Source organism: Sinocyclocheilus anshuiensis, unplaced genomic scaffold (assembly GCF_001515605.1).
Source record: "Sinocyclocheilus anshuiensis isolate Anshui unplaced genomic scaffold, SAMN03320099.WGS_v1.1 scaffold912, whole genome shotgun sequence".
NCBI classification, from domain to species: Eukaryota; Metazoa; Chordata; class Actinopteri; order Cypriniformes; family Cyprinidae; genus Sinocyclocheilus; species Sinocyclocheilus anshuiensis.
In genome coordinates, this window is record NW_015549618.1 from 282,293 (window position 1) to 306,822 (window position 24,530).

The 24,530-nt window shown below is 36.9% G+C and overlaps 1 protein-coding gene across 1 annotated transcript in view; it reads right to left on the reverse strand.

The window, feature by feature from the left end:
- LOC107659321 (adenylate cyclase type 9-like) overlaps positions 1-24,530 on the reverse strand; it is a 47,282-nt gene that overhangs the window by 10,596 nt on the left and 12,156 nt on the right. The window contains exons 2-5 of the mRNA XM_016448225.1: positions 3,667-3,806; positions 3,440-3,547; positions 759-1,006; positions 568-670 (exon numbers count right to left, since the gene is read on the reverse strand). Coding sequence (XP_016303711.1) covers positions 568-670; positions 759-1,006; positions 3,440-3,547; positions 3,667-3,806 — 599 coding nt within the window. The remainder of the gene's footprint in view (positions 1-567; positions 671-758; positions 1,007-3,439; positions 3,548-3,666; positions 3,807-24,530) is intronic.

A 24,530-nucleotide genomic window follows, 5' to 3' on the forward strand; every position in this document is an offset into this window, starting at 1 on the left:
GTTTTTCTCATTGTGATGGATGATTAAGGGAATTTGGCCTTTGTTTTCCCTCCTATTTATATTCCTGTGAAACAGGAAGCCATGGCTGGATAATTTCATGTTCATAATCACCCTGGTATGCCCAAAATTGTAAATATGAATGGGAATATACTTCACAGATATTTTAATCATAAGAATTTCTAGGGGTACCAATAATTGTGTCCAATGTGTATTTGAGAAAAACATTTGTCATAATGATATTTCCCCCCATTTTAAATTCTTATTCTCCAATGAAAGGTAAGATTTATGTTAATTTTTTTAATAAAAGATCAAAATGATTAACAATGCAGATTTATTTTCACAGCCTTCTTTGATCATATTTACCAAGGGTGCCAATAATTCTGACCACGACTGTATATACACGTGTTGTCATTTACAATACATGTCTATATAGTTTTTATTAATTTTTATTTCAGTTTTAGTTTTTGTTACTGAAGTACATTGGTTTAACCAAATAGATTTGCCTTGCCAATTAGCCAAAAGAAAAAAGGTTTTACATGTACGTTTTATTTTACTTCAAGTGTGTACCTGCTCATGGTAGCTGGTACGGTAAGCTGACTCCAGAGATTTCTCCAGGAAGTTCAGACTCAGCTTGTTAATGGGCGGCTTGAAGAAGTAATCCTTCATCAGACTAAAACAAAGACAATATGGAGAAAACAAGGTGAAAATGAATGACTGAATTACAAAACTACTATTCAAACGAATCTTCTCTCACTCACCTTTCTTCCCTTATCACCTCCACAAAGTGCACGTCGCTTTTCTCCCGAAAGTATTTGGAGCGCAGTGGGAGGATGGCTGAGTGGTCCATGCCGCTGGCGCTGCCTCCTTCTGCGGCCAGACTTCCCACCCAGCTCCTGTCCTTCTCCTGGAGTTTGTCGCACAGAGACGACTGGCTGACTCCCACCCGCTCCTCACACAGAGGACTCAACAGACCATTCAGGGTTTTAGGGCTACGACCTGCAGGAAACTGCGCAAAAGAAACAGAATTCTCTCAAAAGAGTCTTTTGTTTGGGATTCAGACTACACTGAATTTGTAGTTTTCATTTGTTCAGAAATTGGACAATACTGGTTGTGCTGTAGAGTTTTCATTCTTAAAAAAAAAATGGTTCTAATGCAGATCACTAAAAGATCTGTTTCATTTAGGAATCGGTCAACACTTGTTGTAACGTAGGTTTAGGATTTCGATTTCTCAAAAAGAACCAGTTCAAAACAGCCATTCATTTAGAAATAAGTTATAATGCCGATCACCAAAAATAACTAGTTCAAAAGAGTCATTCGTATGGGAATCTGACTACACTGGCCACACTGTGCGATTTCGATTCACTAAACCGGTTCAAAAGTAGGGGTGTAAATCGGATGGTTCATCATAATACGATACGATATCGATTCTCATACCCAGCGATACAAAATTTGCCAATACCTCAAAAAAAATTTCCACAATTACAATTACGATACAGGAGTATATCGATCCGATTTATCGATATTATATTATATACCTATTTTTAAACAATCATCTACATTTTTATTACACAAATGCAACCAAAACATATAACATGAACATTTATCTGGAATTTTCACACCCTGTATCTCAATTGGGACATTCACAACAAAAAAAAATAGGCCTACCTTTTTTTTTTAATAATAAAGAAAAATAACTAATTGGAAAAATATTTAAAAAAAAACAAGTCACACATAAGATCAGTACATGACAACAGTTAAGAAAGTCTTTTAGGTCTCAGTGTGTGAAATAGTGTAAATCCTCATTAGGAAACCACTAAAACAAGGTACTCCAGTTGAAAGAAAAAATACATTAATGCAGAAAAATAAATATTAGAAAAAAAAATTACACAAATAAAGCTGTTAAAACTTTGAGACTTTTTTTGGCTGCTACTATGGGGGCTCAGTGCTAAAAATCCTTTCTACAGATAACAAAATTACAAGCAAAAGCGGAAAATAAATACAATATAACAAAGACACAAATTCAATAAACAGTGCTTGTCAGGTTTTTCAGCTCAGTCTAAAAGAAATTTTCAGGTACAAAAATGTAATAATCAAATATAAAATAACTGCATAGTCTTCACCATATAAATTAAATATAGATTAATCATTATTGATGTTACAAAGGATATTTAGTCAGGAGCAGTGAGCACTACTTGTATTTTTCTTTGACAGCATTAGGTTTATTATTAGTTTGCTTTCACTTTAAGAATGAAAGTGCGGATCCAATATACTGATACACATCAGTTTTCTTCCTCAACTGTTTACGTTAAGACATAGGCCTAACCGACTGTGTTTATTTGTTCATCCATGCACAAAAAAGCGGAAGAGAGCTCAATTTATTATTCGTCGCGCTGTCGACACGGCTGTCTGTGTGCGTGCGCTTCAGATGTGTGTCTGTGCACAGAAAACATTTCACACAGCACTAGACAGCTCCGTTAACTGTCCCGAGCATCTTTCATGCTCGCCTTGTGCCTTCAGGCCGTCCTTATATCGAGTCCCGATACGTGAGTTTGAACGAGAATGCATAGACGGACATTACGTGAAAATGTGGACAGTGCCAAAATAAAGGTGCCTACAGATATTTATATTTTACACGTGGCATCGATACATCATATCGTCAGACATTTGATCGATGTATCGATCCATATCGATGGATCGTTACACCCCTATTCAAAAGAATCATTCGTTTAGGAATTGGACTACCCTGGTCATGCTGTAGGTTCTTTTATTTATCAAAAATAACTGACTGCACTGTACATTCGATTCACTAAAAAGAGCCTGCTCAAAAGACTTATTCGTCGAGGAATCAGTTCTAATGCGGATTACTTGAAAGAACTGGTTCAAAAGGGAATCTGACTACACTGTCCAGACTGTATGTTTTTGATTCACTAACAAGAACCAATTCAAAAGATTAATTTGTTCAGGAATCAGACTAAACTGGCTGCACTGTATGTTTTTGATTCGGCAAAAATAAATGTTCGAAAAGATTCAATGATTCAAAAGATTCACTTTTTCATGGACTGGACTATACTGGTTGTGCTGTAGGCTGTTTTTAATTCACCAAAAATAACCATTTGTCCAGTAAGTTGACTAATTAAATGAACTTTAATTGAACAGTATTTAGTATGGCAAAGAGCAGCGTTTTGGCAAAGTCACATCAAGTCTGCCATCTCCTACTGTTTACTTAGGACTAAAGGTATATGAAAAACTTTAGCTGAAGTGTTGTACTCCCACTAATTACACCAACATTTCATAATATATTTAAACAAACAGCCACTAATGACAGCATTTCAGTATCTGCTGAAATCGAGTACACTGGGTTCTTGTGTTAAGGTGTGTGCTTCTATTGTGCAATTACTGAGGCTTCTTTAGTTGGTGTTCATCATTGTTAGTTTTGTACCTTGCAGCTGTTGGCTCTGTGTTCATCCTGGCAGCCATTTCGAGTTGCTTCATCTGCTATCGGATTGTCAGTGACATCTACGGAGATGCTACAGGATGTGCACACAGGCTGCGGACAGAAAGATGAAAAATGCACTGAAAAGGGTGAGTAAATAACTGACAGAATTGTAATTTTTCATTTAAAACGTGTGTAACAAACAGCATTTGTGTGTGTGTGGAGGGCCGTACCTTGCCGTGTGAGAGCGGTTCAGCGACGGCGCAGTGTGTGAGATCTGGAGTGTGTGTGTTTGAGGACAGACTCAAACTGAGCTGGGAACAGCCACACTGAGAGCCCATCTTCCGTCCCGAGATCAGATACGTCTTTAAACCTACAAACAAAAGACACGCATACAAAAGGTATTGAAATCATTCAGGTCTTTTTCATGCTGCTATTTCCCAGCAGTCCTTAGAAAGCTTTTCTACAAATATATAGCTATTTGTTTACATATTACATATAACATACGTTGAACATTTGTTTTTTACTGTTAAAAATTATAGCTGTGGCAAAAAAGTATTTTTGTCATTTCTGATCAGTCGTTTAGAAAGGAAAATGAAAAAGAAACATCAAATTTTTTATTTTTTTGTGTTGTTTGACTGAAAGTAAAAACTTTAACCGGCATAAAATGTTTTTTTTTTTGTTCATTTTATTTTGTTGGAGTTTATGGGGAAAAAAACAATTATATAATTGGGCATTATTGTTCAAAGGTCACATTTTTTCCTTCTTTCTTTTTGTTGTTCAACTGAAGGTAAAAACTTTAACAGGCATACAATTAATTAATTAGGCCCCTAATTAATTAATTAATCCACTTCATTTTGCTTGAGTTCATGGGCAAAATAGATATAATTTTTCTGCGGGTGCCAATTCCAAAAATCCTGAGCATGTTTTTTATTTATTAATTTTTACGTTATTGTTCAAAGGTTTGGGGTCGGAAGATTTTTAATGTTTTTGAAAACCAAGGCTACATTTCTTTGATAAATAATACAATAAAACAGTAATATTGTGAAATATTATTACCATTTAAAACAACCGTTTTCTATTTTAAATGTATTTTAAACTGTAATATACTCCTGTGATGCAAAGCTGAATTTTCAGCATCATTACTCCAGTCTTCAGTGTCACATGATCCTTCAGAAATCATTCTAATATGCGAAGTTATGAATTTCTTATTATCAACATTGATTCAACAATTGTACTGCTTAATATTTTTGTGGAAACGACAAACCTTTTTTTTTAATTCAGGATTCTTTGATGAATAGAATGTTTTTTTTTTTTTTAAACATTTGAATTAGAAATCTTTTAAAATAGTACAGGTGTTTTTAAGACACTTTTGATAAGTGTAACGTATGGAAGCCTGTTTCCACCACTGAATAAAAAATAAAAAAGGTAATTGTGACTTCTCGCAATTCTGACTTTTTTTCTTGCAATTGCGAGTTTGTATCTTACAATTCTGAGAAAAAAGTCAGAATTGCGAGATGTGGACTTAAACTTGAAAAATGGTGTGTTCCGCGGTTGACAAAATACCTTCTGATGATTATTTATGTTCATTTCGTGCTTTAAGTGAATATGAAAGACGATCGGTTCACGTGTTTGAACTGAGGCAATAGTGATCTGTCACGACACATTAAAGAGCCACAAAACGGTATTTATTGTTTGAATTTCTTTAAAAATGACAAAATCTGAAAGCCGAGAGTCCTGAGACCTTGTTTCATAGCAGAAGTAACCTGCTCTGTATTGTCTGTCGATGTGTTGTCAGTTTCCTCTTTGCTCTGCACTGTATTTTTCACTGCGTGAGAACATGATGTGTGTAGTGTGAGAGCGCTATTGTTTGTCGGGGATAGCAACAGTAACTGAGGAGGGCGGGTCAATTGTGAGAAAAAAAAAAAAGTTGAGTGTGAGATAAAAAGTTGCAATTACCTTTTTTCTTTTTTTTATTCAGTAAAACGGGCTTCTATAGTAATGTATACTTGCTAAATAAAAATTGTATTTCTTAAAAAATAAGATTAAAATCTGAAGCAACAACCATCAGGATGAATAAGAAATCTGCCATTGGCTTGCATAGTTTGAACATTCAGGTTCAAAAATTCTCTAACATGATCTCATTAAAATATGTAACTAGTGCATTGCAATTGTTCGGCATAAAGCATGCAGCTTTAAGCTACACGATTAATGATTTATAACTGTAAAGTGAACTGTAATTGGATAATCTTGTTTCTGCAAATCTACTTTCCCTGTGAGGGCAAACAAGGTCTGATCCAGCACTGATACTACACAGACACACAACAAGAGCTTGAAAGCACCTGAGCAGGTTTGTTTCAGCACTGATGTTTACATTAAACAACACTAAGCACGAGGATGAGCGCTTCTGTTGTACCAACACACACACACACACACACACTTTTGAGTGTCCGGTGGAGAGGCTCTGTTGTACCAATAGAGGCTAAAACAAACAGAAAGCGATTACAGCAGGCCAGTATCAGCCTGTTCAAACATACGACTCACAAGCTAACCGTGTTACGCTCATATATAATAATCTCCTCAAACACACACAGGCTAAGTGTGAGCGCTAACACTGCTGTGGGGAAATGCTTGTGCATATTTGTACATAAACTACATTGTATAGCCTGCGGGAACACTTTCTCAAAGGCTCCGGCGAGTTCCTTGACGGCTTCTGTGAGATGCGGCTGAGAATAAACAGAGCCGTACTCTCGGTCGTAACTCACTGGAGTAACAAACCCTCATAAAGATCAGCTCTGCTGTTTCTCTCACACACACACTGTAGCACAACTGTGCGATACTCATGCAGTTATTTGATATGTTCACATTATTGTGATAACCGTTATTGTGCACTTTAAATGCTAGTCACATGCTGCAAGCCAAAAAAGTAAATTAGGTGAATATATTTTAAATATTAACAACATTTACAAATAAGCAAATGTCAATGTTGATAACAGTGTTATTATTGTTATTATTATTGAGGAGAAGAGGAGGAAGAGAAGGAAGAACATAAACATTTAAAAATGATATTTTACATTTGATACTATTGTTGTTATTACTACTAATAATTATATTAATAATAAATATATAATATAATAAATAAATAATTATAATATAAATAATATACAAATAAAATTATTAATAATAATAATATATAAAATAAAAAATTTATTACATGTTAAATTATTAATTATCACTACTACTTTTAAAGCAAAGTTGGGGTTGATTTCGACTTCACATACAAACATAAATAGAATAGGCTAATTAAATTTGTCTTTTAATGTAAGACAACATTTTTCGTCAGTGATAGAAATATGATTTAAGACGGTAGTGTAAGCAAGTTTAGTTTGAAAACGTTTAATAATAAATAAGACACAATTAGACAATATTTGAATAAAATAATAATAATAATAAATATGTATTTGCAACACATTAATCTCAATTCAATATTTCATATCCCCATATTTAGCTATATATTATTATAGGTAAACAAAAAAAAAAATCTGTGTAATAAGTTAACTATGAATATACAATGCATTATCCCTTAAATGTCAACCTTATAGTTTGAACGTTCGTTCGTCTTGTAATACAACGTACAATTGCACAAAAGGCTGCAAACTAACAGCGCGCATCTGAAGTGTCTCTGAAGGAAATAATGCATTATTTATCGGCTTTAAGATATCGGCCAAATTTTCTTATCGGGCCGATACCGATAACAGAAAAAATGAGCATTTATCGGCCGATACCGATATGGTGGCCGATATATCGTGCATCCCTAATATATATGTTATTTAATATTAACACTAATATTATTTCTGTAATGATAATGACCGCAAATATTATTAGTAAAAAACAAACAAAAAAAAATGCCTAATGTACATCCTAATGTAATTATTTTTAACTAGATGCTAATGTTTGATGTGCAAATTCAAACAGTACACGAACAAAGGAGTCTGTGGTATTAAGATACCTCTCGAAATGATGTACGTACTTTCCCATCACCAGCACATACTTTCAGTGCAGAGCGCGAGTATGCAAACTGATATTCAGCCACTGTTTCATGCTCAGCCACAATGAGCCACAAACACAGGGCCACTTCAGAACAAGCTCGGAGCCAAAGTACATACAGATCCGTACACATAAATTTGACAGTCGTCCAAACACAATGGGACCGCGGAGGCCACATCAATGAGCCATTCACGAACGTCAAGTCCCTTTTTTGCCTCTATGTGCCTAGAGACACAGATTAATAAAGACCTGAGCCACAGCGCTAATGAGCTTCTGGGTCAGAACCTGTCTGAGCTGGATGGCCATGTGGACCCGCTCCTCCCAAGAGATCCGGACTCAAGGAAGTCATAAATAGTCCTTTAACCTCTTAAACATGGGAACTGAAAGCAAGCTGGGATCAGGGGATATTCTTGCAGTACACACAACCCCGGAGGCACTGCCGTCTTCCAGAGAACTGCTATAAAGTAATTCAACATAGCTGGGAATCCCAGCCTGGGATTTAACCATCAGGATCCCCGGACTAGAATTTCCATTCAAGCGCATTAGCATACGTAACTACAAAGAAACTGATTCGTGCAAACATTCGAGAAGGTGCGTCTATAGTTTATCCTACAAAGGTCTTGTAAAAACACAATGAACTTTTATCATAATAGAAGTCATTTCATATAGAAATCAAGATACAGTAGCACAATGTAGTACATTTAATTTTGAAGGTCAGTGGGAGGGTGAGAACCTAGCAACCTAATTTTTTTGTACATGAAACACTGACTAACATCAGTGGAATTCAAAGGGAAAAGTAAGCGGAACTAAAGGCAGGTGCTTTGCTCTGATGCCATTTCCTCTCTTGCTGTATCTATTGATTTGGCATTGACAATAGAAACCATTTTGGGTTTACTGTGAGTTCAGTTGGAAACAAGTAGCATCACAAGTGATGTAAGTATCATAATCCAATAATAAGACCACATACAAAGCAAGTGTGAGTGTAATACCAAGCATAAATTTAAAAGATAAATGCAAGCATTTGTTCCTTAGCAGTTGTGTAATGCAGCACACAACAAACAACAACTGGTGAAGAAGTAGTCAAGACTTTAAATATTAAAGGGATAGTTCACCCAAAAATGAAAATTCTGTCATTAATTACTCACACTTATGTCGCTCCAAACCTGTAAGACCTTCGTTCATCTTCGGAACACAAATTAAGATATTTTTGATGGAATCCCGAGAGCTTTCTGACCCTACCATAGACAGCAAGGATCCTAACACGATCAAAGTCCAGAAACGTAGCAAGGAGTAGGGTTGGGTACCGAAACCCAGTACCCATGTAACCGGTATGTACTAGAACCGAATCAGAACGCAGATTTCGGTGCCTCATTTCGGTGCCATGCCTGAGCGATCGATTGAAATATTTGTCCTCTGGTTCTCCGAAACGGACGTAAGAAGCATCATCACCGGCACTGCACGTGAAAAATAATTTCCCGACTGAGAAAATGCACGTGAACTCAAGTCGAAAAGCTCTAATAATACAAATCCAACAAATCTTTGTAGTAACAAAAGTGTCCATGTTGTTTTCACATTCTTGTTGCTTTAAAAGCACAACTCGGGAAATGAGAGCATCCGAGGAGCGCGTGAATGCAGTAATTACACTTGCTCTGATGGCAGCAGGTGGTAGCCTTCCGTTAACCAAGCTAAACATGCTTAAATTAAAATGCCTAAAGCTAAACATCATTTTTTGGGGAATTTTTATTTATTTACTTTTTAATAAGTATCGGTTCGGGCACCGGAACCGTTTTAAAAGTATCGATTTGGCATCGGTATCGAAAAAAACCCAAACGATACCCAACCCTAGCAAGGAGATCGTTAAAATAATCCATGTGACATCAGGGGTTCAACCGTAATTTTACAAATCTACAAGAATAATTTTTGTGCGCAAAGAAAACAAAAATAACGACTTTATTCAACAATTCGTCTCCTTTGCATCACCCTGGCACTATTGAGGAGAGTATCACATATGTAAACAACGTATGCTGTTCTGTGTCAGCAGCACCGTACGCGGATACGTTGTTTATGCTGTTTACGCTTTGATCTGAACGTAAACAACGTATCCGCGTACATATGTTGCATATGTTATGTAGGTGATACTCTTCAAAATGGCGCCAGGGTGACGCAAAAAAACTATAAAAAAAAACTCACATTGCGATATGTTTTTTTTTCTGCGATATATATTGTGATATGAAAAAAAAAATGTGTTACACAAAGTTCAAATGATTTGCAAAGGTCGCTTTGTCTCGTCCAGTGTAGACAGACTTTAGCGGTTGCGGCGTGGGGCGGTGGGACATGTAGACACGGTGTCTGTGTGTGAGCAAAGAAAATGATCAGTATAAATATAATCAGTATATTAAACATTGCACATCCTGCGATGTGACTATTGCGGATGCGCACATCGCGATATCTATGCTGAAACGATAGATTGTGCAGCCCTAGTGTCAAGGGTGTCGGAAGGTCACTGTAGCTGCATTTCCATTACCCTTAAAATTGCACAAATTTTAATTGCAAATTGAAAATACGCCCAACATGTAAATTTCGCAAAAACTCCCATATATCACAAAAAAAGTTAAGCTCGCATGAGTTGGTTTTTCAGGCAATTTGGAAAAGGAATACTTCGCTAAACTGCAATAGAAACAGATTTTTGTTCGCATAAGGTCACCTGGCTGATCGCGGCCAGCCATGCAGTGGCATCAGAAGCGGCCCTCCATGCTGCTTCTCTAAAGATACACGCCAATGTTTCCTTTGATTCAAAATAATGGCTAGTGCGGTGGCTGAAATATACATAAACCTACCAACATCTGTCACCATGACTTGTCGCGGGAGGAAAATTGTACGTTTTAGTCACATTACATTGGTTAATGAAAATGCCGTCATTTCGCAATCGTTTATCAACATTTATAAAACACTGCAAAAGTTTTCCACAAATCTGTTATTGAAAACAGGCTACTGTTGCGGAGTTTAGCACAAACCCCAATTGAACACACCTAAACCAAATAATGAAGGTCTTGAGGATTATAGGCAAATGTGCTGGAGCAGGATGGAGCTGAAATCTGTAGGACGGTGAGCCTCCAGGAGCAGGGCTCACCACAGGGGTTGCCAACCCTGCTCCTGGAGGGATACTATCCAGCAGAGTTGAGCACCAACCTGAACCAAATACACCTGAACCAGCTAATCAAGGTGTTCAGGATTACTCAGTAGCACAGGTGGAACTGAAGTCTGCCGGATGGTAGCCCTCCAGGAACAAGACTTGCTACCCTTAATTTACCACGTTTGGGAGCAAATCCCTTGTTGAGTCTCCAAGAGCTTACTCCTGTGCCCCCCAGCCTCCTGTTCCTAGAGACCTCCCAGCAGTGCAAATTTTTTGGATCTCTCCTTAATGTGATGAGCCAATTTTCAGTTTTGAAACCTCCACTAATAACCTGATGGTTTGAGTCAAATGCTTTTACTAAGAGGCATCCAGAGTTGCAAACCACTGACTTACCTAATAAGAGTTCAAAAAGTAGACGTGCGAATCTAAATTATGTCTTCATAATTGACTAACCGTGACTAACAATCTAAGGGGAACTTCAAGGGAAAAGTGCTACGAAAGTGTAGAATATAACACCTTTTAACTGACAATATCTTAATACATCAGTTTAATTTTTACTGCAAGTGCACTTATCTTCCCTCTAAGCTGCTATCAATCACTGTTTCACTGCCACGCTCTCTTAGTTTTTAGTGTGCTTTTCCACGGAAGACCAAAGATAAGTCTTGTCTTGTCAGGGCAGGATGCCCTTGGCAGGTCAGGTAAAAGAGCTTGAGAGACTGCCTCTTCACATGAACTGACTGCGACATTCCTCATGAGCATCCAAAGTCTCCAGAGTCAATCCCTTCGTATTACTCCATTCATTGCAGAAGTGAAAGGAGGAAGAACAGGGACCCTCCGGAAAATGAGACTTATTAGGTCAAAGTAATATAATTCTCCATTTCATCCAATTAGTCCAGTCTCTGTGATATTCTAGTCCCTAGATACAGCTCCAGTTCTTACTTCAGCGCATACAGGATTTTCTGGCAAGTCCGACTGGCCAAAAGTTTAATACTTAAAGGGTTAGTTCACCCAAAAATGAAAATTAGGCTGCGTTTTACTCACCCCCGAGGCATCCTAGGTGTATATGACTTTCTTCTTTCAGAGGAATCCAGTCGGAGCATTTTTGGGTGAACTAACCCTTTAAGGGTTAGGGGTTTGTTCCAATCCCTAACGCTTATATATGAGCAACAGTTTGCCCTAGGAAGCACCCTTCGAAATGTTGGAGATTATCGTACGATTTTACTGCAGTTCTTCTGAGCATCTTAAAGGGTTAGTTCACCCAAAAATGAAAATTAGCCCATAAATTACTCACCCTCAAGTCATCCTACCATGCATCAGTCCAAAAGCACTTAATTAAAATGCGCCCATCCATAAAAAAAAAAGTGTCTCACACGGCTCCGGCAGGGCTCTATGCTTACTTTTCTTTTTAGGAGCACTTGTGCAGCACGTTCAAAATTTTAGGAGCACCTTCTAAACAATTATCCAAAATGTTATCAAAAAGTAGCCTTCCCATTACGAGGTGAACACGCGGAAGTGCAGGGGATAGATCAAAACAAAACAATGGTCACAGGAGAGATATCAAAACAAAACAACGGTCACTAATTAGAAGTAAAAAACGAGGATTTGTAAAGAATAATGTCGGAGGATTTCGATATAAGCCAAGAGGAGACTGGTTTTCCTTTGCTAAAGTAAGGAAACTTTGCTTCCTTTGCTCCTGTTCACAAATGTTGGTTTTCACGAGACTCACTGGCGCATGCAAAAACGCACTGACCTCATACATCATCCGCCCGGAACTGCTTACAACAGTAAGCGCAATCTAGATTAAAGTGATTATTACGTTTTGAATATGGATATTTTTCTTACAAAAACGCATCGATTCGCTACAGAAGGCCTTTGTTCACCCCCCAGAGCCATGTGAGACACTTTCTTTTTATGGATGGGTGCATTTTATTTAACTGCTTTTGGACTGATGCATGAGTGCCATGAAACAGCTTGAAAGATCAAAGACAACTTTTAATATAACTCCGACTGGATTCGTCTGAAAGAAGAAAGTCATATACACCTAGGATGACTTGAGGGTGAGAAATTTATGGGCTAATTTTCCTTTTTTGGTGAACTAACCCTTTAATAGTGAGGTCTGTACTATGAAACGACTGCAGCGAGCTTGCCCTGCATTCACTTCCTGTCACATGACCTTTGACCCAAGCAACTGTGGTCTTTGCCCTGCTGGGTCACATGCCCCTACTGAACTCCAAAAGAGACAACTTTACACATCTAGAGTGCCTGGGTTTACCCCAAAACATATCTTTTGGCTGACGAAAAGACTCAATTTAACATGCTAATTAGCGCAATGCAATGACGACCTGTCTCTTACTCTTAATGGGCCTCTTCCTCTGAAAGACGGTAGTAACTTACTCCCACTCTCTTTCTCTTCCTCTCCTGGCTAACCACAATGTTTCCACTCATTCTGCCAACCTCCGTAGTGCAGACAAAAACAGAGGGAAGGGGAGCAGAGAAGAACAAAAGATGCAGAGTTGATAAAGTGGTAAAACTGAACAGACTAGGTCAGTGTGTTAAGCATTAAATTACTTTCTGTTGGTAATTTTTTGGGGTGCAGTCGGTTGGGGTTCGTCTCGCAAAACCTGATAACGTCACGTTCTGAGCTGAATGGAAAGATGCTTGTCGGCTCTGGGCCAGATGTTTTCACGCTGTTTCCTGTTTGCTCATCTTTGGTTTTCTCTTTATGAATGTGCCTCAGACTTTTCCACTCGTCCATTAACCCCATTCTTTCTTCTTTCTGACTTCCTGTCTCCGGCTCTCTTTCCGCATGTGTGTCTTCTGTGAACTGTGTCCTTGCTGTTCTGCTTATAATTCTGTTTCCATTTCTCTCGCTTTCTCAGAGATGGGCGGGGAATGACAAGACGAGTAGAAGAGGACGGAGAAAAATAGAAAGTGTGTCCAGTGAGGTTTCTGATGACACCATATTAGGACACAGTGATGAGCCCAAGGATACTGCTCAAATCCCACCCTCCGTACTCGCTTAAAACTTTATTGGAATGACAAAAAAACAAAACAAAAACAAGATAAGCTATGAAATATTAAAGTAAGTACAAGCCACAATAATAAATGAGCTGTGCAAATTAACAATTTACTAAATGTAGGACGGTCATGTATGTAATGACGGATGTAATGCCTTATGTGATTAGACTCTGAAGTAAACACCCACTGCTACGATTGACTAATAGTTGTGTGTGTTTGACAGCCTACATCCTTCATAGATGGACGCTGCTGTGATTTAGGTTAAAAATGCATAAATACTCTGTACTTCTCAAACGATCTGTAACAACAGACAAAGCAATAATGATCACGTAATAAAAACTTACTTACACTGTGTGTTGCAAAATGACTGTCAGATCCAATATAGTCGGCAAAACCATCGTCTTTTAGTTTCAATCTTTCTGAAAATCCTGCATTGAATTGTGCCTTGTTTGTAAATTAATCCGCGATAAAATTAAATGAACAAAGGACCGAGTTCATCAAATCAAGTTTATCGTTTGGTTTCTGCGTAGACCTGTGTTCGCCTCTCTCGTTATTTACACAACGTGCATTAATCGGTGGGTGGGGCTAAACAGGCGACCTGCCACAATATCAAAACTGACTGCCTCAATTAGATTTTCCAAAAGGCTTTGACTTCGTTGAATAAACATGAGCACTGCACGTTTCAAAATCGAAATGCGGCACGAGCATTTTTATCACTGTATTTCTGAAGGAAACCTACTGTCTTTAGAAAATTTTCGATTCCATCTTGCATGTAATGCCTGGTAAAGCAGCGTTTGTGAGCGGAGCTCTGCTTTGAGTACAGCCGTTACCGGGGAAACCTCTATCTCTGCTGCTCCAAAAGCGCCTCCTGCTGGCAGAGAATGAATTTGCATTTTCAATAAGCCCGTCTAATTTACGCAGCAAACATATTTTGCTTGTTATCAGAAATAATCTACTCTTGAGGGACTTTGCTGTTGTTATTGATTCTTTGGTTTATTAAGTTCGGGCCACAAAAGCGCACATGCGCAGTAACATTTGTTTATGTTGTTGCAGTTGAAAACATCTATATAAGCGGTTTTTAGACTAACAAGAAAGTTTTGAGTTCTGAAACTTGACCTCATATATCAAAAGATCAAGTGAATTTTGATTTCTCAGTTCATGACCCCTTTAAAAGTAAGTGGCAGGACAAAGACATCCAAAGAAGTTCTGCTTTAAAGGTAATGAATTTAAAGTTTAGCCTACTTTTTTTTTTATTTTTAAGTTGTTTGACACCGTCTACTCTCAATACAATGCCAGAAACATGATTTTGTTGTTGTTGTTTGTTTATAGGCACAGAAGCTGTTGTGGTTGAATGTTTGCAGGTATCTCTTGCTCTTTCTCCCTCCATTAAAACTCTGTTGCTTTGGTTACAACACTGAAATGAGGCCAGGGAGTGCAAAGGGGGTCCCTCTCACTTTTCCATCTCACTCAATCACGCTCACTCATTCTCCCTGGTGTCAAGCACACAGCATGATGCACAGGGTGAGCAAGCTGCGTCATACTGACACGCACGGACCTACAGCAATGTCCCTCAGAAGAACAGTGACCAAAATGTATGAGACACATACTTTTCTCTTCATTTCTCTCCCTTGGACAAGCACACAAAGGCACAACAGTTTGCTGAATCATTGATACATTAAACCGTATCCTGTCCCAAGAGCACATTATCATCCAATAGCATGATTGGGCATTCTGCCTCGCGGTCTCATTTCTCTCTCACACACACATTATATCTGATAAACACCCCAAGCCGCCACTCTGAAAGCGAGAGTTGAAACTGCAGAAGTGCAACACCTATGTTTCACAAACTTGTGCACATCTCTCACCCCATGTTCATTGATTAAATATTTAGGGACATTTACATTTACATATTTGGCAGACGCTTTTATCCAAAGTGACTTCTATTGCATTCAAATCTCAGTACTCTCAGCTCTAACACATTCTAAATGTAGATTTATTTTGCAGTATACCAAAAAAATCTGGACAGTGCAAAACAAACATATAATTTATATTCAAAAATCACTGAATCACATCATAAACTTCTACTGTTTTCATATAAAGCTAATTATAATTACTAGACTAACCAACACCATACCAAATAAAAAAAAAATAAAAAAAATTCATTTAAATTTAAAATCATCAGTAAATGCATTAACAAAAAAATTAACAAATCTAAATAAATTGGTTAAATTAATTGGTAAATAAATAAATTAATTAATTGGTTAACGGTAAGTTCCCCTACTATATACAATGAAAAACTGTATTGGACATTACATGTAATTTTACGGTAATACACAGTTTTTGGAAGTGAAAAAGAACATATACAGGTGCATCTTAATAAATTAGAATGTCGTGGAAAAGTTCATTTATTTCAGTAATTCAACTCAAACTGTGAAACTCGTGTATTAAATAAATTCAATGCACACAGACTGAAGTAGTTTAAGTCTTTGGTTCTTTACTTTTCCACGACATTCTAATTTATTGAGATGCACCTGTAATTTACAGTAATGATGCACTGAATGTTCGGCAACTGAAATTATTCGGCCGAAAATAGCAAAAAGATCGAATAAATTGTACCGAACAATGACGTGACGTGATCAAATAGAGGCGCGCGCTAATGCAGCAAACATGACGGCAGTGTGGAAACATTTAAAGCTGTCCGAGAAAGACGCAAAAATCATTACAAGCACCGACAGCGAGAGACTGTTTAGTACTGCATCTCATGTCTCCGATGAGAAGTGTAAAGGGTGGTTGTTTCTTGTTACTGTATGATGACTGAAATTGCGAAATGCCCTTAAACAATTAAATATACTGCAGAATGTTATGTTTTCTAATACACGCAGGAATTGCATGTGTTCAAACAGCGCTGCACGAGCTCACGGCGGTAGGGTTCAAAGTCCAAAGCACGAGGGAAATCTGCGCTGAAACGGTGTTACTCATCAGTTGCTCAGTCACATTTTTATGAATTTTTACAAAGCATGTGACAATGTGATACGTGCAACAAACGTCTTTCCAAATTCGTAATGAGAATCATTTGTCAACAAAAAGAAGCACTGAGGTCTTCCTGCGGGTTTCTGCCAAAATAAAAGTTGAGAAAAAGCAAGAACTCCATCAACATTAATAAATGTTATTATTGTAATTTTACGGTTGTTCTGTAAAATAAAATAAAAAAAATAAAATAATGAAAATAGTAATTACAACAGCTCTGTTAAAACATTTATTGTAAAATTTACACTGTGTTCAGACTAGGATCTACATTATTTTCTAATGTTTTAAAAGAAGTCTCTTCTGCTCAGCAAGGCTGCATTTATTTGTAAGGCAAAAAATACATGCCTGATTCAAGAAGGGGGACTAAAAAATGGCCAAAAAATATTATTTTACTAACTTATTCATTTTAAGTTAAGTTGTGTTTTATTAGTAGGCCTATAATGTATGCTAGAATGTAAAAAAATGTTCAGTGTTAAGTAAATATTTTTAAATTGTTGTTTTGTAACTGATTTTTTCTTTGAAAAGCAAGACAAAACAGTCAAAAGCATATTTTAGCTATTTAATTTATGCAATGGTGAAAGTATTTGCAAAATGGGGGGGGAAAAATTTGAAAAACCGTGTTCGGTATTCGGCCTTCATCCCAGTGTTTCATTTTGTTCGGCTTCGGCCAAGAATTTTCATTTCGGTGCATTCCTAATTTACAGTGAATAACCGTAAATTGACATTCCCAAAACGCCCTGCATTACATTTCACATTTGATGTTTTTTCATTGAAATAACAATGTTTATTCTTATTTTTTTATCAGTTGTGTATATTAGGGTTGTTTATTGCATTTTTCAGTTTCGTGTTACCATGATGGTGTTTAGTGTTTGTGTGAATGACACTGGGCACCTTCTATATATGTTAGTTGCTTGTGATGGGCTTTGATTCATCGTGTGACTTTCTCATCACCACTAGGGTTGGGTATCGATTGGGTTTTTTACAATACCGGTGCCAAATCGATACTTTTAAAACGGTACCGGTGCCTAAACGGTGCCTGAACCGATACTTTTTTAAACTGATATTTAGTTAAAATGAGTGAATTGACTGAGTGCTGTCCGTCACTGTGTATATATGTTTTATATTAAATATTACATTTTCAAATGAAAATAGCAACATGATCGGTGATATAGTATGCGTTCAATATGTGTTAAGGGCTAGATTTTCGCTGGAGGAAACAGCTGGGGTGTGATGAGGGGTGAACGCAGAACGAATGTGTCTTCGCTTTTCTGAAGCTTTGAAACTAGCTGTTTGTTGCTGCCATGTGTTTTGAGTTTGAGCTCCGTCAAGTTAATTCTTTGTCGTCTAATTTTGCAAAGATACTATTTAAACTGAGCTGGATGTTGACATCACTGAATTCAATGATGAACTGTCTTTAACTGAAAAATTAGTGTTTACTATTGTCATTTTGCATTATTGACACACTATTTTCCTAATTAATGCTGTTCAGTTGCTTTGACACAATCTGTATTGTTAAAAGCGCTATATAAATAAAGGTGACTTGCCTTGACTTGAACGCAGCGAAAACTTTAGAGTAGATGGGAAACTGATTGCTCCCGTGTGACCTTTTGTAAACTGTATTTATGACAAAGAACTGCACAGATACAGATATTATAACAATCTATCGATAAACACACCTTGTGTCCTCTGTTTCTGTTCGAGTCCGCTCGCACTGCGCTGCCACAGTCTGCGGATTGAAGAGCGCACTGCAAGACGGTGAGGAGACGAAGTCTGCCACCGTTTTCATATGAAATTTAAAGGGGACTGACTCTGAGGCGATCACAAATTTGTGTACAGTTTACGGAGTTAATCGCTATAGCCCCGCTAAAAATGGCCTAGCGACGCCCATGCTTCTTACGTCAATTTCAGAGAACCAGGACAAATATTTCAATCGATCGCTCAGGCATTTAAGGGCACCGAAATGAGGCACCGAAATCTGCATTCTGATTCGGTTCTAGTACCTACCGGTTACATAGGTACCAGTGCTTTTCGGTACCCAACCCTAATCACCATCTGCTTTTGGTGGTTATCAGTGTATTACAAAGGTACAAAACTAATTTCAGTACTTCAATAGGCTGGTTATATTAACATTATATCAGTTAAAGTAATTACGGTTATTAAATGTACATTTAAGTTAAATCTGTAATACCTCAAATGTTGCTACCATATTTAACCACAGCTGCCAGTTTTTCCCCCATAAATTTTACTGATTTTTTTCTTTACAGTGCAGGCCAATAAAACAAAATATAAAATATAAAGTAGTCCATCAAGTTGCAGATTTAAGCATGTAGCCTAATTCTTCTCTCCAAGTTGCATTACAAAAGCTGATCTGTGGGAAAGCCATGTCACCTTCCCACAATGCATTGCAGTTAACCATCCCTATCCCATGTGCTGGCTTTGCGCTGAGCAGGTATGCAAGCACATGTATGTTCGCATGATACTCACGGTACTCGCTCGCGCCCTTGCTTTTAAAAACACGCTCATGCACACATGGCTTTATGTGTCACCGCTGGGAATCAGTCATACCAGATCTGATGCTGGAGCCCTGCGCATGTGGGCAGGTGTGTCGACGTGCAAACGTGTAACGCATGTCATGCAGCTCGCACTGAAGGTCACAGTGTTTGTGTGTGGAGAGATTAGTGATCCTGCAGTCTGAGTCAATGTCCTGTAGTAGCAAATGTGTAATGCATATAGGGCTGTGCGATATTGAAGAAAAATGCGATATGCGATAACTCATTAAATAATGCGATATTCGATATGCGATACGATAATGCTTAAAGTGCCACATGCTCAGATGAAACAGTTTTACTCAGCTATTGCTGAGTTAGTTCTGTGAACTTCTATAACTATCTTGTGTTATATATTAAGTTATTTGTATGTATGTATTAGTGATGTGCGCGACGACTAATTTGACTGTCGTTTAAACGAAAGTTTTGTCAAATCGATCAATAGCCTGACAGAATTCTTCATCTTCATATAACGTTAGCCTACATATTAAAACACAAGTCAAAAACAATAGGAAGGTTTATGAAGAAATAGCATTAAAACGGCTTTTAAAAACATATACTTGGTGTAGGCTATATCGTCTAAAAACAAAAAAATGCAACAATGCCCATTTTACTTACTCAGACCATGCGTTATTTGTTCAGTGAAATTATCAACGTGGTCTGGTGTACATTTAATTTTTGTTTAACATTATTAATAAAAATGTTGTTCAATTAGCATGTTTTTGTGTTTTGCTTTGGTACCGAAATTGGTACCGAGAACCGTGGATTTTCACTGGTATTGGTACCGAATACTGAAATTTTGGTACCGTGACAACACATACATATATATATATATACACATACACACACTGTATATATAATATATACACACACACACAAACACACACACAAATAAGAAGATATTTAAGTATATTGTTTTTTTTAAAGAAATTATAATAACTACATTTCTTCAACATAGGCATAAATGTGAGCGTAGAGCACTATGTACTGAAACAAACCCCATTCTGTCTTGAATTTATCATTTAAAGGATCATTTAAGCATACGACTCTCTCACAGCGCATGCTCCGTACAACATACACTTTCACACGCACACACACAACATGACTCTGACCTCTGGCTACAGGAAGGTGTCTTATCAAAGTAATTCCCTGACCTGTTCACAAGCAACGCAAGGCCAAAGCCTGGCAAGCACACAAAACCAACCAGCTGTGTCAACACACACTCGCAGTGCTGCGGTGATGTAAAAGCTGAGTGCTAGAGAAACAGAGAAAAATAAAGAAAAACGAAAACGTCTGGAGCTGAAATATGCCATCAGTTTCGGAGCAAGAGTTCGCGGACATGCCAGGGCATGAATCTCCAGAAAAAGAGGAAGATTTTTTAGATTAGTCAAGAACAGGTCATGACATCACCTGACAAGACTGTTACTCGAAATCACAGTCAAGAGCTTTAGCTCAAGGCAGATGGGAATCTTAAAAAACTCAAAGTTTGCCGGCGACAGAAGATGACACAGAAGTTTACTCTGAGCTGACTCTGAATTTACAGCGATGGTGAAATGCCTCCAAGCCAGGAGTTTGGAGAGCTTTCTACAGAAGACAGATTTAGGAGAAAATGTGAAATTTTGGGGGCAAAAAGGTCCATTGTCTGTTGTCAATAGTGTATCGATATGTAAAGCACAGCTCACATAGAAGTCACTTTTAAATCAAGCAGCTCATAATGTTTTAAATATGGATATTTTTCTTACACAAATGCATTGATTTGCTTCAGAAGGTCTTTATTATACTTTTTTATGATGGATGGACGCACTTTTTTGCACTTCAAAATCTCAACCCCAATAAATTCACTGCCATTATAAAGCTGTGAATTTCAATTTCTTCAATAGAAGAGCCAGGACATTTTTTAATATAACTCAGATTGTATTCATCTGAAGGAAGAAAGTCATATACATCTAGGATGGCTTGAAGGCGAGTAAATCATGGGGTAATTTTCATTTTTGAGTGAACTATCCCATTAACTACAACAACTTTGCAAAACATAAAAGACATGAGGAGGTTGATATAAGAATCATAAACAATGAAACAATTTTAAAAATCAACCGTGTAAAACTTCTGGTAAAACTTGAGTGACTTTTTTTTTTTATTGATTCATTGAAACAAAGTGCCAAATGAACAGATTCGCTATACATTAAACAACACTAGAATGTTTTTTTAGTATGTAGCATGCATAATTGGTGACTAATGTAAGCTTTCAGCTTAGTACATTCATTAGCAGAGATGTGCTTTTTTTCTAGCAGAGAATACCGAGGAATACTGTATCCCATAATGCAGCGGGATCTTGACCTTCCCTGTCCAGATGACTGAACAACTGGATTGACATTATTTAATTAAAATTGAAAAAACCTAAGCACTGTTGCTATTTTTAACCAAAACTAAAACTATTACATATTTTTTAATTGAAAAATCTGAAATAAAATACGTAAATATTAAATGAATTTAAGAAATGTTTCTTTGGAAAATAAGTGAAATAAAACACTAAAATTACTAAAAATTAAATAAAATTAAAGCTTAATAGAAATATATACAAAAAAACTAATTGAAATGAAAAAGCACAAAATTAGTCAAACTTAAATTCAAATGAAAACTAAAAATATAAAAAATGTAAATTCAAAATATTAATAAATATTATAACAGTACATAATAGCGAAATACTAAAAGAATGCTGGCGCTAAGACATAATTTGGCTGATTATGAACAAAATTGGATTTGAAATGTAATATTACATTACATTTATGTATTTGGCAGACGCTTTTATCCAAAGAGACTTAATGTCAAGGTACACATTTTTATCAATTCCTGCTTTCCCTGAGAATCGAACCAATGACCTTGGGGTTGCTTGCATTGTGGTCTATTGTTTGCGCTACAGGATTGATCACATGGGGATGTCACTCACTGAATTAAACATGCAATGTAATAAAGTCATGTAGTAAAAAGAAAAGTTAAATTTTAGGCCCAGCTCTACATCCCGGTCCAGTTGCCTTCTCTCCTCTCTCATGATTTTCTTGTCTGCCCTCCTACTGTCCTGTCTAAATAAAGGCAAAAAAGCCTAAAAATATATTCAAAAACAGTCAGCAATATATAGCAAGCTGGTTTTCCATTCCAACCAGCTTCTATACATAGAGCAAACTCATTTTGGGAAAGACGAGCCAGCTGTGCGATTACTTGCTCGCTTCTTTAGTGATTTCAAAAATGTCTTTTACACCTCGTAAATTACAACCAAGACATAATGGATGTCTTAATGGATGGCTGTGTGTATCTGCAACCACATACATGTGTTTTGTGGCTGAAGTTTCTCGACCGACTGGACAAACCTGTCCATCTCAACCAGACTCACCTCAGATTAACAGTGCGGCACGAGAAAGAGAGGAATGAGGACAGACAACATAGAGTCTCCATGACATTAGCATTCAATGACTCCAGCTTGAACTCTGTGCCCTCAGTGTATATACTGAGAGTATATGTACATGACACAAAAACAACGCAAAAATATGACTGTTTGTTTACCAATGTCTATACAACTAAATGAAGGAAGGGAATTTCTTTCCCATATAAAGAGCTCGTCGTCTATATCTCCTGGCACGAGTGTGTCCATGTGTGTGAGCAGGGTTGGGCTCCTTATCTGCAAGAACACACTCCCATCTGCTCCACCAACACAACTTACACTGGGAGTATGGCTGGCTCATATAGCTTTACAAAAAACATATATACACCCTGCAATATGGGCCATTCAAGATAACTACACATTTTAAAATTGAAATCTTTTTAACCTTTTTTTTTTTAAATCCGAGAAACCACAATTTTGATTAAACAACCAAGTAAAATGCTGTAAATTATCTTGTCACACTAAACATAACATAACCAGCAATATTTATTTACTATACACACATATATATGGGAGATGTCCCATTTTGGTGTCCGCACCGCATCAAATTAAATTTATGAAAGTGATTTTATATACATAGAAAGCATATTAAATAAATATGTAAAGTGTTCACTCTAATGTTTCAAATAGGCTAACTTTTGTGAAAATGTAAAAAATATGGGTGAAATGACGTTCCGTTATCATTCAGCGTAACAGATATATTTATGTAATGAAAAAGCATACTTATTTTTACCTGTATTTGTTAAAATATATAAAAGAATAAGTGATCATACAAAATTATTATATTTTAAATTAAAATATTGCTAAAACTTGCTGATAAATGGGTAAACAAATGGGTTTGAACTTTGAAGGAATAGCGGCTGGCAAAGATTGGTAAGAATTTTAAAAAATACAATTAATTAGTATTTTGGAGACTGTATTGTGATCCTTAAAGTGATAGTTCACCCAAAAATGAAAAATAGCTGAGGGTAGCCATTGACTTCCATAGGATTTTTTCCATACTATGGAAGTCCATGGCTACCGCCAACTGTCTGGTTAACATTTTTCAACATCCAACATTCTTCAAAATATCTTCTTTAGTGTTCAACAGAAGAAAGAAAAGATACAGGTTTGGAACAACACGAGGGTGAGTAAATGATTGTCATTTTTGGATGGACTATCCTAGGGCTGTGCAATTAATCACATGCGATTATCAAGCGCATCTCGTCAGTAAAGCCGGTTCCGTGATTAGTAGTAAATCTCCATCACTCCATCTCATCATCATGAATGCGATTCATCTGCGATTATGAACGCGATATTGCCTAGCTTGTCAGTGAACTACAGCTCTGTGTAGTAAATGCCGCTCCATCTGAAAGCAGGTGATGGAGATTTACTACTAATCACGGAACTGGCTTTACTGAAGAGATGCGCTTGACAATCGCATGCGATTAATTGCACAGCCCTAGACTATCCCTTTAAATAGTCGTAAAATGCCATCTAATAATTCTTATTCTAAATATGTCTCAAAATATATTTTGATATACAAACATTCAAATATGATTCATGTATCATATTTGATATGCACATTTCTAAGGCATCTAAATTATCAACGATCAAAACTTTGCTGAAAAACCTGTTGTCCACAATCTACTTCATGCCTTCTGTCATCTGATTGATAATTTATACTTTTTTAGCATGTAACTATACGACTATTATTTCATACAACAGACTTTACAGAGTTAAAGTTTTATGTCCATCCTAAAGCTTTCAAACTTGCAAGACAACAAAGAGCAGTAAATGTCTAAGATTTGTAGTTCTTAACTTAATGGCCAAATAAAAAGCACTTTAAAGGGTTAGTTCACCCAAAAATGAAAATTCTGTCATTAATTACTCACCCTCATGTCGTTTCAA